Raw genomic sequence first — 17,694 nt, 5'->3', positions numbered from 1 at the left:
GTCAATAATTCAAAATTCAGAAAGTATTTCCTTTCCTCCTGCAGGAACGCATATTGCATTATTTCTCCCCACTCCCAAGTTCCACTAACCTTTTATCATCCAGTTCACAAGACTAGCAGTGCTTGAAAGACATGAATTAAATGCAAGAATTTAAGAGATATTTCCAAATTTCACTACTCTGCTCTTTCAAGTATTTGCGCAAAAATACAAAGCTATCGCTAATCATAGTTGACTATATAGACGTCTTTCCCTACCATGTGCCCATTATACCGACCTGTAACCAGAGATACTGACTGTACCAGAGATAGTGCAAGAGTATATAAAATAAACTAGACATTAATTTTTGAAGACTTGTTTACATGCCAGAAAAATTAAGATGAGGACAACCTAAAGACTGAGCATAGGACAGACGTACATAACTCATATTTGACCTAGGCTTTACAAAGACAAGAATAATATATTGCCTACATGGATTGTCAGAAAGTATTTTTAAACGTATTCAGCTACACCAAAAATGTGTCTTTATGGATGATGAATTGAAAAGGACTTTAAAGAGCCAAGAGTAGTTAGATCTTGATATGATTAATCCTAAGCACTAACCCCTCGCCACTGTTAGTTTTGTGAGATTAGGAGTTGAATTAAATTACACATAAACACAGCATTTACATCTACAGAATAAATTTCAGAAGAGTTACTCCAACAATGTAGTGTTCCTAGAATTCTGCTAGACTATGCATGAATATATACACATTCTTCCATCTGAGAGGATGGGATGAGAAAAGGTCAAAAGACCCAAGTCTTAAAACATACACAAAAACACACCGCATCAGCAGGCTCCCACAGTAAGCAAGTCACTTAGCAACTCAAAGGTGCATTAATCCCAAGCCATTTTTGGAATCAATTTGAGCCGGCAGTGCCGTAGCTAAAGCGTTCAGTAGGCTAACATACACACAGCATATTGTGTGGTTTCAACAATGAATATGAAAGTAGATGAGCAACAGCTTCATGAATATTTTCACATACATGTGAACAAATCATTTGCTGAAAATGGTAGATGGAGAGACAAAGTCAAAGCAAATTTAAAAACCCAAACTCAGTCTCAAACTGAACTTGAGAATGTGAACATAGAGCATAGGAAGTCTGGTAAAGATATATTTTGGAACTCATGACTACATTTAATAGCAAACTTAACACCGCCACAAGCCTTCACCTTGTATTACCTCTTAAATTGCCCTGTGTAATTCTGTAGACAACCCATACCTTAAAGAAAAAGCCATTAACTGTTCCTCCATCCTACCTCAGCAACTGTTCCTCATTACACTCAACAAACCCACAACTGTTATGAAAAACACAATAGATGTAAATTTAAAAAGTATGAATCTGGTCCAAGACCCCACTGATTTGGAAAAAAAAAAAAGTAATAAAAAAAGAAGACAGAATTTGGAATAGTATTACAGAATTTATGGAGGTAGATAATATACTTTATTTTAAGTTTTAGCACCTGTAGGACTGTGGCTTTCTAGCTTAACTTTAAAATGTACCGATTTCACAGAAAGGATAAAATTCAACAGACATGCATTTGACTTAATGTATGTTATGAGATTTTGGTAAATGTCTCTCACCTAAGCAGAATAGCATCATTTTCTATTAGACTGAACTACTGATCACATTAAAAACGATGAGACAAGAATTGAGGAATCAGAGATTGCAGGTGATTAATATTAGACAATTCGTACACACTATTCTAGTTTTAAGTAGCCCTGTAATACCAAGATCCATGGAGTATTTGATATGTGAGAGATCATACAAAGACCCAATTAAAACAAAGTGGCAGGGGGAGGAGAAAATTCAGTACACGTAATAAAGTATAATAATCCAGATACTTTTTTTCTTTTTTTTTTTTTTCTACGTAGTGCTCTTGCTCACCTACGTGAAGGCGAGGGGGACTGGTTACATGCACATGATCTGCCTGCTCCCACAGACATCACAGTCTTCCCACTTTGCCGTCTCAGTGCTGCGAGAAGTTACAGCCAGCGTTTGACAAGTTTAATACTCTAGCTGTTCATTCACACGTTCGCATCGGAATTCATGTGTCTCATTAACATTAGGTAATAGGCAGCAGTATTTAAAAAAAAAAAAAGCGACTTTTAATACTGATGCATCAGGCACGCAGACACAAACCCAGAACTGAGTTAACATTTTAACAATTGAGCTCATTTTAAATTTAACTTAAAACTTTAAATCTTCAGGCTTACCAGGACAATTACCTCGACATAATACACAAGTTTACTTAATTGTTTGAACAGCCGAAAGAGGGAACACCCGGCACACACGTACGGTCTGCGGCGCAGGGAGGGAGCTGACAGCACGGAGCGTGCCACACGCCAGGGAAGCCCCTCAGAACCGCGCTCCGGGCGGGCAGCGACCCCAAAGGGCACGCAGACCCTCACGACACCGCCTGCTTCGGCACGGACGGGTTTTGAAGAAGTCCCGCCGCAACACTTACCACAGCCCAAGTTGACAACAAAGTGCTGGAGCCGAGCGCCGAGGCTGGCGAGCGGGGCTGCGGCTCCTCAGGGGCGGGAGCGGTTTCCCGCCCACCGCCGCCGGCGGACAGCGCAGGCAGGCGGGAGACAAAGGGCGACCCAGCACCCGCGGGGTGCCGGGCTGGTTTCTCCCCCTTCCCAAGTTCTCCCACCGCCGGGGAAGCACCTCCGTGCCCACACGCCTCCTCTCCCCGCCGCAGCGGGCGGCGCGGCGGGCGCAGCCTCCCTCCCCTCAGGCGCTAACGGAACGCCGCGGCGGCACCTTCCCGCTCGGCGCCAGCCCGGGCCGTAGCGGCGCTCCCACCGGCGGCCCCTGGAGTGGCCAGGCGTTGCTCCGCTACCGACACCCGGACACGCGTGCACAGCCACAGAAAGCTTCACTCAGTTGAAGAAATAAACTAGAGCCACCGCCCACGCACACACCGCCAGCAGCGAAGGGACAGCGCACTCACCGGCCCGCCGCCGCCGCCGCCACACCCCCACCCGCCGCCCGCCGCCGAACACACAGCTCCGCGCTCCGCCGCGGCTGTGCTCCCCCCGCCGCCACCGCCGGGGTAGTCTCACCGCCCCGCCCCGCGGAGGCCCCGCCCACACCCCGCCAGCTGCGCGCTCCGATTGGGCGCTCCTGTCTCAATCTCCCCCCCCTTACCCGCCCAGCTCCGCGCTCCGATTGGGTGTTCCCGCCTCCCTCTGCCCTCCCCTTCCCGCCCGGTTCCGCCCCCGGCCCTGCGCCGCGCGGCATTGTGGGGCTCGTGGTCGCGGCGGGTGGACTACGAGCCCCAGGGGCCCGCGCGGCCGCCGGGCAGTTCCGGACAACGCCTGGTGTGTGGTAACAGCAGCGGACGCTTCCTCCTTGCAGGCGCTTCCGGCGCGGCGGCGAAGCCCACTCGAGAGCTCCGAGGGCTCCGTGGGGCGGGGGGAGGTGAGGTGCCACGCCGCGCCTGCCCGCTGCCTTCCTGTCGTGGCGTGTGGCCGCGGGGAAGCGAGCGCGCCGGGAGGGCGGGGGGTTCCGCCGGGGTGCGGGCGCAGGGCCTGGCTCGCCCTTCGGGGCTGTGCCGCGCCGGGAGCGGGGAGCTCTTCCCAGTGTCTGGGCCTGCCTGAGGGGCGGCGGTGGGGGTGGGCAGGACGAGCGGGGGCCGCCGGTAGGTGCTGCCGCAGGTGAGCGCGGCCTTGGGCCTGGCCGTGCGGAGCAGGCGGGGGATGCCCCTTCCCTCCCTGCCCGGGGGAGGGTCCGGTGCTGCCGGGTGGTTGACCTGATGTCTCTCACCCTGGGGCGGGGGTGCAGTGGGGTGAGGGCTCCTCCCCGTCCTTCTCCCCGTCCTCCCCGCAGCCCTCCGGCGCCGCGGGTGCCTTGGGGCCTTCCCCGCCTCGGGGCGGGGGCAGCGGCGGGGGCGGAGGGGCTGCCCGGTCGGAGGCCGCTGGGCCCGGGCTGCCCCGCGGTGCCCGGCGAGCCCCGGGAGGGCAGCGGGGGCACGGCCGGGCCCGGCGGTGCAGGCCCGGATGTGCATTATTTTTAGCTCGTCCTAAGGCCGGAGCGGAGCGCTATCAGGTGGCGCCGGTGGGCGCCGGCGGTGCGGTCAGTGCCGCTTCAGGTCTGCGGGAGGCGTCCCGGCTCCTGCCCGCTGCCGGCTCCTGCCGGCTCCTGTCCGCTCCGCAGCCGGAGGGCGGGCAGGGAGAGCAGCCGCCCCGCCGGGCTGTGCTCCTCCTGGTGACGGACCAGTCTGGGGGACGTTTGGTGCCTGGGTCACCCATTAGGTTGTTGGTGTAACTGGTGAGTGGGGCTGGTTGTCTGCTGGGGCACAGATGTATGGCTGAAACCCGGGACCAGTTCCTGTTACCAGAGGAACTAATTGCTCTCTGGTATCTGTTTGCTTGTTGGGATGTGTTTGGATGTTTGAAACTGTGTCTTACCTGTTAGCGTTTGATAGAGTAACAGCTCTACTTTCATATTCCCAAAGAGGAAAAAAAAAAAAGAAACCGGGATATGTTGTTGTGATCATACATGCTAAGAACCGTGACCTGTTTCAGTTATATTTTAATGTTGCTACCCAGTGAAATTGGAGCACCATCCGCGAGGCTGTAGTTTCTCATGTTGTAGGCAGACACAAAAGCCAGACTAAATCCATTTTGGAGTTCAGCATTGCAAAAGAACATGAACTAATTGTAAGCCCGACTTCAGAGTAGACTTGGATTTTGTTTTTTTAAGTTGTCTTTCTAAAAATAGACATCGTGGGTATTGCAAGTTCATCTGATTTCGGAATTAGTCATACGAATTGCTCTTACAATAATAAAACACATAAGCAGTTATGCTTTGTCAGAGTGAGCTGAACCGTAAGTGACTATTATATGTGTGTGGAGATGTTTGAAAATTGCATCTCTCTACCCTAGCAGGAGGCATTTAAACATACTTTAAACACTTCGATGCTGTTCTCTGGTGACATTCCTTTTATTGAGTCTTCAGTGAAACTGCTGGCTGTAAGAGTAAAATACGGGATCAGTGCAGTAGAGTGCCTTTTTAGAGCTTCTTGTTATCAACAGTTGATCTGTATGCCCATTCCAATGAATTCAGCCATACCGTCATGAAGTCATGTCAGTTTTTAAAAGATGAAAAGTAGCTCTGTATCTGAAGCGCAAAGCCTTTAAGCTTTGTACCATACAGTCAAAGTTACACAATGGGAGGTAATTGCAATCTGTAATTGAAATACAGCGGTGGCAGGTAAGTTACCGTCTGACATGGAGGTGTGGGTTTTTTTGATTACTTCCAAGTGACCCTTAATAAGAAGTAGATAGTTAACGTACTATGCATGGGGTATATGTATAGTTAAAAAGCGAACTTGGCAATTTTATTTTTCTTCTTCTGTAAGATTTGCAACTGCAGTTAGTAAATTACCTAAACTCCCACCTCCCATGCACATTGTCCTTAGAAATAGAAGCCAAGCTTTTTGCCTCTGCATTTGGAATAGAATTCATGTTGCTACTTCCCTTCCCCCACTCTTTTTTTCCTGAACTTAAATTAGTTTTTCTGGTAACTCAGGAGTCTTGGATCAGGTTAAAGGTAAGACCTCGTCTTGAATCCTCACTGCAAAAAGTGGAGCAGACCTTCATGGCAGCAAGGATAGTCTTTTCTAGCAGGAATAGAGCTGTAATTTTTGCTGGAAGCCAACCACTGAAATAATCATTTTGGAGGCTTTGTTTCTCTTTAGTATTTTTCTAAAAAAGAGGATTAATATCTGTGTGCTTAAGGTTTTGCAGATCTAAGGTGAATGGAGCCTGGAGAAGGGAATAAAGACAACAGCGCATAGGTAGATCTACTGGTGGCACAGCTGAAGAATAATTGAGATTGTGCCAATTATATCTAATGTTACTGTTATTTTAAAAACTTTTAAAAAAATCATAATCATTAGATACAGCTCTGTTCTCTTTAAACACTGTTTCAAGAGATGGTGTTAAAAACCTTTATTTCATGGATACCTTGCTTGTTTTTGCACTGTCCAATGAGCAGATGTGGTTTTGGGGCACATAACTGCACTCTGTAGTCACTGCAATGGTTATGTTCTTACCAAGTAGCTCTGCAGTTCTGCCACTTAATTTTAGCACATGACCAAAACTGTCAGTAAATGGTACAGGTTAGAGAAAGCAAATTATCACTGTAGGTACTGATAAAACTAATTGTATATTTTAGGGAGTGCAGTGTTTTTTGCTGCTTACCCTTTTTGGCTTACAGGAAGTTTACCGTAGGTTTTCTTCTGCTAAAGTTCAACTGAATGATGTAAAATGTTATTGGATAGATACGAAGGAATGGGTCTATCAAAGAATCCTTCCAAATATATTTCTCCTGTAAAATGTACCAGTTCTCACAGTGTTAGCTGAATAGCTGGGGTAATATTTTAGTGCTGGAGCCTAAAGCTTAGAATGTAAGATTTATACTGACAGTGAAAGCATATACTCCGTGTTAGTACATCTCTTGGAATACAGCTTGGTGCACTTCATGGCTTAACAATGAGCAGCCAGGATTGCATTAACTGGCATCTTAGCATAGTTTTCAGATTTAGATTCTCTTCAAATTCCCTAAATCATTCTGTATACTCTCTCTGATGGTTGATTTTATCTGTTGTAGCATGATTCTAATTGCACATACACAGGTTTGAATCTGTGGGATCACTGTAACCAAAAAAAAGATCAGACTTCCATGCAGATTAATATTTGGCAGTATCCTCCTAGCTTCTTCTTGTCTTTCCTCCTCAGACCAATTAACAAGTTTGCCAAGTAGAGTAACACCTTGGTTTTTTGCATCTTACAGCATTTTGCCAGGATTTTCTGAACAATGTGACTACATTTGGCTGTTCTGATAGGTCACCTTCCCATGGAATTTTATTCCTTTTTTTTTTTTTTTGAGTAAGTTAAAAAAAACAATTAGCAGATGAAACTAGGGTAAACTTGTCTCAAGACTCTCTTGAGATTGTAGTGGACTGAAGTTAAGGTTTTAGAAGACGGCGTTATCATAAAGCTTGGCAGCTATGCAGATGTCTGCTTTTGGTCACATACCAAAAGAACTAGTGAAAGCTCCTAGATGCTGCAGGATAATGTGCATTAAACTTTGGCTTTAGTAAAGCCATTTTGAAGGCTAGTGGACTTTCTAATAATTGATTTAAATAGTTAGGACAGAAACTTCCGTTTTCATGGGGATTTGGTCCATAATCAGGATCGAGACCCTTCTTCAAAGGTAGTTTTATGTGATTTAGTGCAGCTATGACAAACTATCTTTCTGTAATGCAAATAAATGTGGGGGGTTTTTTTGAAGATTTTTATCCATGCTATTTAACACTAGCAAAGATTGCAGTGCATCTAAGTTGCATCCGAAAGATGTGAAGGAGATCCCTAGCTGCAAAGACAAATAGCGTGGCAATGTTAGCAGCCAGATACTTGCATGACAGCCTTATGCTACCTGATATATCTGCTGGAAAATGGGAAGATTTCTTGACTAGTGAACAACCAGTGTGATATATTGAATATATTTCTTTTCATATGTTGGCAACAACAGTATTTGATGTTCTCAAGTATTTCTTCATCTGTATTTAAATCTCTCTCTTGTCTTCAGTCACAACACTTGTATCCTCTGTGTTAATACAAATCCAAGGGTTTGTGTTTTGTATGAAGGGTGTCAGTGTGTGGTAAAGCGGTAATAGATGGTGTAAATTGTTTTTATATAGGGGTTTAACAGTACCATGGATTAATAACGATAGCTTATGGCTCTTCAGGAAAAAATGAGTTCTTCATGATAGTCCATAGTGTAATAGGTTTTCATCATAATAAAAATCCATCACTTGAGTTAGTATTTCCTTTTCTTTGAGGATACTGCTAACCCATAAAAACCAAGTAATTGTCTGTAATGGTTATTTTGTCCTTTTTTGCCCTTCTTCCTACGTTCAAAAATCTTTTGGGCAGACTAGATTCTAATGTTCAATGACCTGATATAACTTTAAAAAACTTGCTCTGTCGAGAATACAGTACTCCAGATAAAAACTTCCAGTAGATTAAACTCTAAATCCTGTCTTCAGTGGTGCTTGCTATTGTAGTATCTTGCATGAGTATATATTTTTACTGAACTTGCAGAAAGAGAGAATTAAACAGTAAAACAAACAGCTCTGCATCCACTCTGCCCCTTACATGCCAGAGTAGTTAGTGCAGGGAATATGCATGTATAATAAATGGGACAGCTTGTAGTTGCAGTTGAGTGAAAACTTGTTCAGACAAGTTTCTTCCCCCCATGTGAGTAGACCTTGTGTGAATTTATGTAACTCTGAAACAAGTTCTTTAAAGATATTCAGCTTTTCGAGGAATGATGAATATTCACTTGTATTCTTCTATGTTCTTGACAGCCATAAAATATCTACTGGTAGGTGATAAAAATGTGAGAGTCCTGATTGTTACAATTCCATCCATGTGGATGTATCTCATCTATACAGGCCCCTTTCTAAAGGTAATCCTGTTCTGTGACTATAGGAATCTGCTCATGTATGTCATGTTAAAGGGGTGGAACAGTAAGAGAAGCACAGCTGAGATTTTGCAATAAGTAGTTCCTGTTAGAATACTTACATATTTTTCTTCAAATCAGGTGTTAACTGTTGGCTGTTTCTGTAGTGTGACCAGTTCTTCTCACTTTTGGGTATATTCATGCTGCCTAATTGCATGTTCAGATGAATGTGTGTGATATTTGTAGTCATCCAAGTTCTTTGTGCTTACTGTAATCAATAACAACTTTCACTTCTATAATTATAGCAAAACTACTATATACCTGCCCTGGGCAAAAACCTTCTATTTAAACAGCCTGAAGATTTTTAGCCAGTGCAGAGCATAATGAGGAATATAGCCTGAAGAAATATCTTGGCATTTTTTAACCTGTTCAAGCTATTGGGAAGTGATATTAATTACTATAGTAGCTTTTGCTGTTTCTTAAAAAATTCACTTTTTTCACTTCTTAGTAAATATCCATAAAGTCATTAAGTAAACGTATAAATGCCTGATGTTTGAAACTTGTTAGGAGGAAAAAAACTCCTCTAGTGCATGACATACTCCAAGCAAATCTAAAAATTTAAACTGTTAACCTTTTTGTGTGCCTTTATTCCTAACGTGGACTTTAGGTCTCTAAAACTCAATTATGTTATATAAAATATTTTAAAAGGATATTACAGACAGAAGATATAGCAGGCTGTAACAAGGATTTCTTATGAACTGTAGGGTGACTTTTTTTTCTTTTCCACATTATTTCTGGGTCTGAGCAATGATCACTCTATGTTGGATATGATGAGTTGGACTGGGTGGAGAACTTCCAAAACCTACGTTCAGTTACTGGAACAATAATTTTTCCATTGAGTTAACATAGCTGTTGACACACCCTGAGTGGAAACATGACTTAAGACTTTTGCTTATGTAAAACCAAAGATGTGGTATTTGGAATTCAGATGGGTAGAAAGTAGGCACTGATCTCCAGCAGAATCACAGCTTGATATGTATGCAAAAATATGGAGTATTTATAGGTAGTCTTAATGTTAGTTGCCATAATGCATCTGTATGGGTTTTCGGTTTACAGCACGTAATGCTTCTCAAGCTTTTTCTGTATGTGAGTTGTCAGGAATCACACTGCTGCTTACGAGCAGTGGCAAGATTTTTGTAATACATAGCAAATAAAATCACTTCTTTCGGGAAAAATCATTCCGTAAGAACTTGAAGTAAAACATTTTTGGAACAACCTTACTCCTTAAAGTATCTGTTCACTTAATAGATTTCAGTTCAGGTTTTGAAGTTACGTGAAGTAGTCATTCCATATTTACTTAATTCATATCGTAAGTAATTCCTAGTTTCTAGGCAGTAACAAACTAATGGTGTTTTGTGCCTTTTCATTTTTAGAACCTGTCAGTCATGAGCATTCATAATTATGTGTTTATGCTTTTGTTTTTTTTCCTCACGCAACCTAAGGACAATATATTTTTCAAGTTCAAGTGTTCTTGCACAACGAGGAAAAAGAAGAAACATTTCAGTGAATGAGGAGTTTTTTGCTTCGATAGTGTTTTCTTAGGGAAGTGGGTCTTTGAATGAGGATGACAATGGAAGAGATGAAGAATGAAGCAGAGACCACTTCTATGGTTTCCATGCCTCTCTATGCTGTTATGTACCCTGTCTTTAACGAGGTAGGCTACATTTTGCTTTGGAGTAATAATCCCCTTTACATGGGGAAATATGTTCATAGTAACAGGTTGCTCATCTTGACTGAGAAAGCTTTGTGTCTAACACCATCTTGTTTCTATGCTTTGTTTTACCGTTCTTTCCATGAATACAATTTCATGCTTATCAAAGGTTGCTAGTTGTCTTGGCCCTGATTCTTTTTCTTACCTTTTACAGAAGATTTTAACAAAAACTGTTAGGCCTGGCATTCTGTGGCAGGAAGTAATGTACAGTTGAACGTGTGCCTGTCAGCTCCATACATTTTAATTTTACTGCTAATGATTATCATTCAATAGGATATGTGTTTTTCTGCAAGTGTTAGACATTGTCAAGGAGTTCTCAAAAGCTTGTCAGATTTCTGCTGTAGGCTGGATAAAGGCAAAATAACTCCAGTGACATGTTTGATTTTTATGTTTTTATTTTGGGAGGAAGTGTTTCCTTGGGGGTTAAACTTCATAGTATCTCTCCTTCAAACAGACCAGTAGTTTGAATGCTTTTGTCAACTCCCTTTTTCATTATGCTCTATAAGGCAAGGCATGAGTACTTGACTTGTTCTGTTCTGATAACATTAGAAGTGCTAATAATTATAAACTTTTGTTGCAGCTAGAAAGAGTAAATCTATCTGCAGCTCAGACACTGAGAGCAGCTTTTATTAAGGTGAGAAGTAACTTGTATTGAAGAATGATTGTTTGTAAGGTAAACCCTAAACGATGAAGCTAAAAATTCAGCTGTCTTGTTTCCTTGTATCTTTGTGTTTGAAAACTGCATCCTTGATCCAGGAGTCTAAAAATTAAGTGGAGAATTGCATGGACTGTAAGTTTGAGATGTCTGCAAATGTTATGAGTAGAAATCTGAATGATACGAGTAAACTGAGCAATTTTAAACAGACAGAATCTTGCCTATGTAGTACATACAAAACCTTAAATCTGGAATCAGTCAGTGAAGGTAGTAAGTTAATAAACTTAGTCTAAGTGTGACAAGATTATGTAGAAAAGGTGTTCATGAGAAGTAGGCATGTCGCAGACTTTGAGCATGGTTTACAAAGTGAATGGTAATGGGATTTCTTTTGTGGATAAGTTCAATGTTTGTATTTGCATCCAGAAGTAAATGGAAAAAAGATTCTTCTAACTTTTCTATACATTCTTAAAGAATGACGATACAGATATTCCTTTTATTGCTTTATTGAAGTGGTGATCTTTTGAAATACTTTAAATGAAAAAAATTGTAGACATGACATATCTTAACATGTGAACTATGCAACTGAGCAATACTTCCTTGTTTCTACACATAGATTGAAGTGTACCTAGATAATCTTAAGTCTGAACTAGAGCTTGTACGAGTTAAATGTTTTTATGACTGGTGGCAAGGAGCTAAGCTGAAAGCAAATAATGTAAAACCTGAGATATTGGTAGAAATGGTAGTGCTAGCTAAAAAACCACACAGCCTCATTCTTACTCGACACAGCATAATCTTTTGATAGCAGTGCAGGTAGTGTGAATACCTTCAGTGTTAGTCTAGCTTAGCTTTACTTAGATATGTCATGAATCAGAAGGTGGTTTTTTTTTTCCTGGAAAAGCAATTCCAAGATGATGATTGAGCATATGATGTGATTCATAAGAGGCACATTCACAAAATGGCATGTGGAAGATGGGGGAGTAGCACCTGTTGAGTGAATTAAATCCCAATGGATATATCTTTGTCTCAAAGCTTAGTGTTTATGGAAATAAACAGAATATAAAATTTCATGAAGAACTTTCTTATTCAAATTGAAATGAGTGGAAAGGCTTATTGGAAAAGTTGCTTATACAAAGTCACTGATGCAGTCCAAGAAAAATGGATGTTGTAGTGGAAGAATGGTTTTCAGTGTAATGTGCTAGTCTAAAGCCATTAGACTTTTAAAATTTCTAGCAAAGTCCCACAGTATATGAACTGAGTCATGTGAAAATCTGCCTTTGTGTTTGCAGTCTTGCATATTTAAGAATGGAAATTTTCTTTGCCATACAGGCTGAAAAAGAAAATCCAGGTCTTACACAGGACATCATTATGAAAATTCTGGAGAAAAAAAGTGTGGATGTGAACTTCACAGAGTCTCTTCTGCGTATGGCAGCTGATGATGTAGAAGGTAATATCTCATCTGTTATGTTGAGTAGATGTGTTTTTAATCACACTGTTAACTAGGAACATGCATTTCTCTAAGCCCATTTTCAGAAGAGGTTATTTGTTTCTTAATAGATTTTTTCAGCATGATAGAAGAATACTTGTATTTCCTGAATATCTCTTTTTGAGAAGTTAAACCTCCCTAAAAAAAACCCCATACTTGACTAGTAAGAGAAAGAAAGAGAAAGAATGTTTAAAACTGTGTTTATGTGGGTGTATAATTCAGTTCGCAATGCTAGCGACCAGAAAAAAACATGTATGGAGTATAATATTCACCTTCCTTTTCTCTGCTTCAAATTAAAAGCAGTAGTTATACTGTCAGAGAAAGGGAGTATACAGCAGACTTTTAGTTATTTGAATACAGCATTTGATTATTGTCTTCAGTGCCCCTCAAGTAAGGTAAGATGGGCTCTCTTTCCAACTTGCAATAACAAAGATTATTGCTGGCACTGTGGTTCTATTGATGCAGAGCATATTCATTGCACTTTTCTAACCATGGCTACTTCGGGGCTGTTCAGCTTACAAATATAGTATGGCAATACTGCTGCATTTTGTGAAGTAGTGTTTTTAGCTGTCACTAGGGACTTGGAGGAAAAACTAATGGTATATTTGAATATGTTCTTTTGTTAAGAGTATATGATTGAAAGACCAGAACCAGAATTCCAAGATCTTAATGAAAAGGCACGAGCACTTAAACAGATTCTTAGTAAGATTCCTGATGAGATCAATGACAGAGTGAGGTTTCTTCAGACAATCAAGTAAGTACTGTATTACGTATTTTTTATTTCAGATTGAGGGGTCAAACTTTTTAGCTAGGTCTGAATGTTCAAATGCTGTAGAAGATGCTAGGAGCACTGTTCCCATTGGAAGAGAGCCTGAACCTCTCATAAATGAGCAGACTGAATTGAGGATATTTAACAAGAGCCCCACGTTGCTAGACCGAACCTAAGTGGCTGATTCCTAGTTTGAATTTCCGTGTCACTGGTGTAGCTGTTTGCATTTGGTATTGCTACATCTTGTCTGGCACTTAGCTCTGTAGAGGCTGTTTTAAGAAGTATTTGACTACTAGAAGGGGATTAAATTCCATCTAAATAGGATAGCTTAAGGATATTACAACTATTTTTTTATTGCCAAATAGGGACATCGCGAGTGCAATAAAGGAACTTCTTGACACAGTAAATAATGTCTTCAAGAAATACCAATACCAGAACCGGCGGGTATGTGCAAGAACTATTTTTATACAATGTTTTTAATAGTGTTAAGAGGAAGGATATCCTTTTGATCAGAGGCTGAATAGGAGAGCTTAAATGGTCAATAACATAATATCTTTAACAAAAGAATTGTTGTATGGTAGGTCTTAAAAAAAATAAAATCAACTTCTATATCTAAGGTAATGTTAGCCAATTTTCTTACTGGTTTAACCTCAAGATTCTCACTGTACCTAACAATACGTGAATTAAGACTCTGCTCCTGGTGTTCTTGTTTTCTTAGGCACTTGAGCACCAAAAGAAAGAGTTTGTAAAATACTCCAAAAGTTTCAGTGATACTCTGAAAACCTATTTTAAAGATGGAAAGTAAGTATGGCTTTTGTACTAACGTTTTACATAATGAAAGGCCTTGTTGACTAACAGGGGAAAACAGGATAAACTTTGGGGCATAAACTCCCTTCTTCAGGACTTGCCTGTTTTTTTCCTCCCCTGTGTCCTCAGACCATTGTGGCTGCTTTAAAATACATTCATGCCTTTTTTAACACCTTTGAGGAGAGGGAAGTTGGTTAAATGCACCACCATACAACACCTGTGTGCAGTATTAGCTTTGAGCTTGAATATGTAAAGATAAATTTCATGGCCCCTGTGTGGTTTTCCTCAGTGTATATAAGAGGACAAAAAAACTTTTGAATGCTTAACTGAAAAAAAAGTAATCTGCCTATTTGAAATATCATTTGCAAACGCTTAACAGCTGCGGAGCTTTTTCTTTGATTTACATTTTTATTGTCCTTTCTCTAAGGTTCCTTATAGTGGTTTGCAGTATTTGGAATTACTCAGCTGATTAATAGTTTTATATCTGAACATTTTTAGCCTGCAGACTGAGGCTTTTTTCAAGTCTTCACCTCGGATTTTTGATGTCACTGTTCATGCGTATCTCGCTGTAGTGACTTATTCAGATGATGGGTGTATCCCCCTCAGATTTTGACAGTGCCAAAGTGTTCTATGTGCTGCTGTTTCAAAGATGAGAACTAACTTTCATGTCTGGTCTGTTGAGCTTGGCAAAGGCCAAGAGCGCTCAGGGGATGGTGCATTATCAAAGGAGAGGGAAGTCTTGAGACCAGCTGTAAATACTACGTGGCTTCTATGAAAGCATTCCCCACTCCCACCATTGAAATTGGGCTAAATTTGGTTATGATACTAAAATGAGAAATTTAGGCCTTGGTAGCTTTATGATTACTGAACAGATGTATAGGTAAGTTTTCGTATGAACAAGGTCTAAACAGTCTTGGTTCATTTGAAAACTGTTTGACTGAAAAAATGGGGAAGAGGTTGGATGTGTTGTGCATGTACCCCAGCCATACTGAAGGAGAGCAGCTTTGTTTAGCCCTATGTGAAGTGAATACTGCGCTGTGTATTGCGGGTGTAAACTTAGTGTATTAGGTATTATCAATATTACAAGAAATCCCAGGTAAGGCCTTTATTCCATGTCCTTGTGGAATCAAAAGTAATTTATATCTGTCTGAACTGCAGGCTGAATAAGACACCCTGCTCCCACCAGAAGGTTACAGCGCTAAACAAAATAGTCATGCTCACAGACTTTGTTACTGAGCTGAAAAATTCTGTGACCTCACACGTCTGTCGGAGCAAAAAGATAACTCAAATAGTATGTTGTTTCCATATGCATGCATGCTTAGCAGTTCCTGAGGAAAGAGTTGCAAAATCTGAAATTACTAGGAGATGAAGTGTTCAGCTTTGGAAAGAACAGGTGTTTAACGATCATCTGCTCCACTCTTAGTTAGCTAAAATCTCAGGGTTAAATGATTGAGATGTCAATGATGATCGAGAGCCAAAGCCTTCAAGTTCCTGCCAATAAACATAGTCTTTATAGGATTATCTATGCAAATGAGTTTATCTGTTTGCCAGCAGTAAGCTTCAGGTAGATTATGATATGGTAAAACATCAATATGCTTCCAATTTGCAGAGCTTAGATGCCAATATACTTAGTTGCCTGACCTTAATGCTGTATTTATTGAATGACATGTTTCTAAAAATGTCTGAAGCAATATCTTTTTGTTTTAACAGGGCAATAAATGTGTTCATAAGTGCCAACCGACTAATTCATCAAACCAACTTGATACTCCAGACCTTCAAAACTGTGGCCTGAAAACTGTATATGTTGAGAGTTGTACTTTTCAATGGTGGATAGGGTACCTTTATATGTAAATTTTAAAGTTTTGACTGTATAAATTATCAGCCCCTCTTGAGGGGCCTAATGCAGGATTTTGAATGGGATTATTGCCATCGTACACCATATTTTTGTAAAACATTGTAGCTTAATCATAATCTCACAATGAAGAATTTTGCATCACTTTTTGCTATTATCATTCTTTTCAGAATTATAAGCCAAAAGAATTTACGCCTTAATGTGTCATTATGTAACATTCCTTATAAGAATTGTAAATATTTGGTGTTCTGTTTCTGACATTTTAACTTGAAAGCGGAAAAACTGCAAGATTATGTATTTAACAATATTGGTGGCAAATATTCAATAAATAGTTTACATCTGTTAGACTGTCTTCTTGTATGCGAACAAAAATGCATAACTCATCTTTCTAGAACTGCAGAGCATTCTTTAAATGGAAAAGTTAAAATTATTTGGGTGCTTAAAGCTACTGGCAGTTAAGTTCAGTATAAAATGAGGGGTTTTCCTTAAAACTGAGATTTTTGGCTGTGATCTAATACTAGACCAGTATAATTCTATTAAAATGTCTTTGACAAAATAATAGAGAACCCCAGAAGTGAGATGTGCTTTTGTTTTTGATAGAAACTAAATCTCACTTCTTTCTTAATCTTCTTTTTGTGGTGAGTTAATACGTTTTTACTGCTAGAGTATTCCCAGGTTTGGAGCAGAGGTTCACTTTAGATATATGCAGCACAGTGTGAGTTTAAAATATTAAGGTAACTAGGGTTTTTATATTGGTACCTTTTTGGGAGGGAGGAAGAGAGAAGATAACAACTCTTCCAGTAGCGCTAGTGATGTCTACTATGCATGCCATAAGGCAACTTTTTTTTTTTCAGGGACTGGAATCACGCGAGACCTGGATTGTCAAAGCTTGTCTGTGTAGTTGGTTAAGAACTGCTGATGGACAGATTCAAATTTTATCGCTGTGATTTCATGGTAATATTTCACAAGTTCTAATGGATATCTTCCATGCCCCTTTGAAGTGCACCTTGAGTTTATTTTGAAATAGAGTAAACCTCTGAATGTTTTCAAAATACTTACGTGGCCATAACTAGTAAGTTTAAGGGAGGATGTGAAGTGAAGCGATTTATAAAGCTGCACAAGCTGTTGTAGGAGGATCACTTCAGATTGAAAAAGCACAATTGCTAGAGAACTATTCCTTCTTTAGGTATAAATGAGGAGGAAAAGGTACATCCAGACTTTTCTTGCACGCTGACCTGGTGCTGTATTGCTCGTGTGGGGCAAGTGCCTTATCCAGAGTACAAGAGCCAGGTCCTCAACTCTGGCTCTCTGCTTAAGTGATCTGAAAGGGGAAAATGCTACCTGCAGCCCTCCGAAACAGTGCTGGACGTTCTGCTGTGTATCTGCATGGAAATGTTTCCTTGATGAAAGCGCTGACTGTAGTGAAATATGACAATGTGAAGGAGAATATTATGTAAAAGTGAGTTCTTGGAAATGTATGTTGTGAATTTCTTGGTTACATGAAGCTATAAACGAGACATGGTCCTTAAAGCTTGCTGTTTAGGCAGTTCTCTGTTTTGACAGTGGTGGTTTATGTTTATTAGCAAATTGAGCTTAGTAACATGACAAAGGGATGCATATACAATTCATAGCTAAAACTTCTTGATATTTATTAAAGCTTGGCATGCTTAACTGTCTTTTCTTGGAAACTGGTAGAAGAGAAGCAATGTTAGCAGTTACTAAGGAGGCAGTCTGACAAAATTAGAGTAATATTTAATTTGCATCTTTGAATTCTCTTAGTAAAAAGGTTGAGCAGTCACCTTTCAGATGATGTTAAATTAAGCTCTAGCACCAAAGG

At 40.7% G+C, this 17,694-nt stretch overlaps 2 protein-coding genes across 7 annotated transcripts in view; one reads left to right on the top strand and one right to left on the bottom strand.

Moving 5' to 3' along the window:
- The window catches only part of SERPINI1 (serpin family I member 1), a 50,799-nt gene extending 47,711 nt beyond the window's left edge, over positions 1 to 3,088 (bottom strand). Inside the window, exon 1 of one of the 3 annotated variants that reach the window (XM_056358249.1) lies at positions 2,999 to 3,088. The gene's annotated coding sequence lies outside the window, so the exon portion shown is untranslated. Of the gene's footprint in view, positions 1 to 1,926; positions 2,056 to 2,506; positions 2,899 to 2,998 lie in introns of those variants that run through there. The other 2 variants (XM_056358250.1, XM_056358248.1) reach the window with 2 other exon arrangements.
- A 203-nt stretch (positions 3,089 to 3,291) lies between these two features.
- PDCD10 (programmed cell death 10) lies at positions 3,292 to 16,202 on the top strand. Of its 4 annotated transcripts, none has more exons than XM_056358255.1 (9): positions 3,292 to 3,468; positions 8,426 to 8,526; positions 10,023 to 10,234; positions 10,872 to 10,925; positions 12,273 to 12,390; positions 13,057 to 13,183; positions 13,564 to 13,642; positions 13,917 to 13,999; positions 15,716 to 16,202. In XM_056358255.1, exons 3-9 carry the CDS (start codon positions 10,139 to 10,141, stop codon positions 15,795 to 15,797), a joined length of 639 nt encoding a protein of 212 aa, XP_056214230.1. In that variant the 5' UTR covers positions 3,292 to 3,468; positions 8,426 to 8,526; positions 10,023 to 10,138; the 3' UTR covers positions 15,798 to 16,202. The 4 variants fall into 4 exon arrangements, with proteins under 4 accessions (XP_056214230.1, XP_056214229.1, XP_056214228.1 ...); XM_056358254.1 differs by having other exon boundaries at positions 3,292 to 3,473; XM_056358253.1 differs by lacking the exon at positions 8,426 to 8,526.
- Positions 16,203 to 17,694: the final 1,492 nt, after the last annotated feature.

This window comes from Falco biarmicus, chromosome 13 (assembly GCF_023638135.1).
Source record: "Falco biarmicus isolate bFalBia1 chromosome 13, bFalBia1.pri, whole genome shotgun sequence".
Lineage (NCBI taxonomy): Eukaryota > Metazoa > Chordata > Aves > Falconiformes > Falconidae > Falco > Falco biarmicus.
The sequence above is the reverse complement of the archived record's forward strand: the minus strand, read 5'-3'. Positions and strand labels throughout refer to the sequence as shown.

Coding starts and splice junctions, on each gene's coding strand:
- PDCD10 (XM_056358253.1), top strand. CDS start 10,139: ATGAGGATGACAATGGAAGAGATGAAGAATGAAGCAGAGACCACTTCT. Junction 10,235..10,871: donor TGTACCCTGTCTTTAACGAG/GTAGGCTACATT, acceptor CTTTTGTTGCAG/CTAGAAAGAGTAAATCTATC. Junction 14,000..15,715: donor ACCTATTTTAAAGATGGAAA/GTAAGTATGGCT, acceptor TTGTTTTAACAG/GGCAATAAATGTGTTCATAA.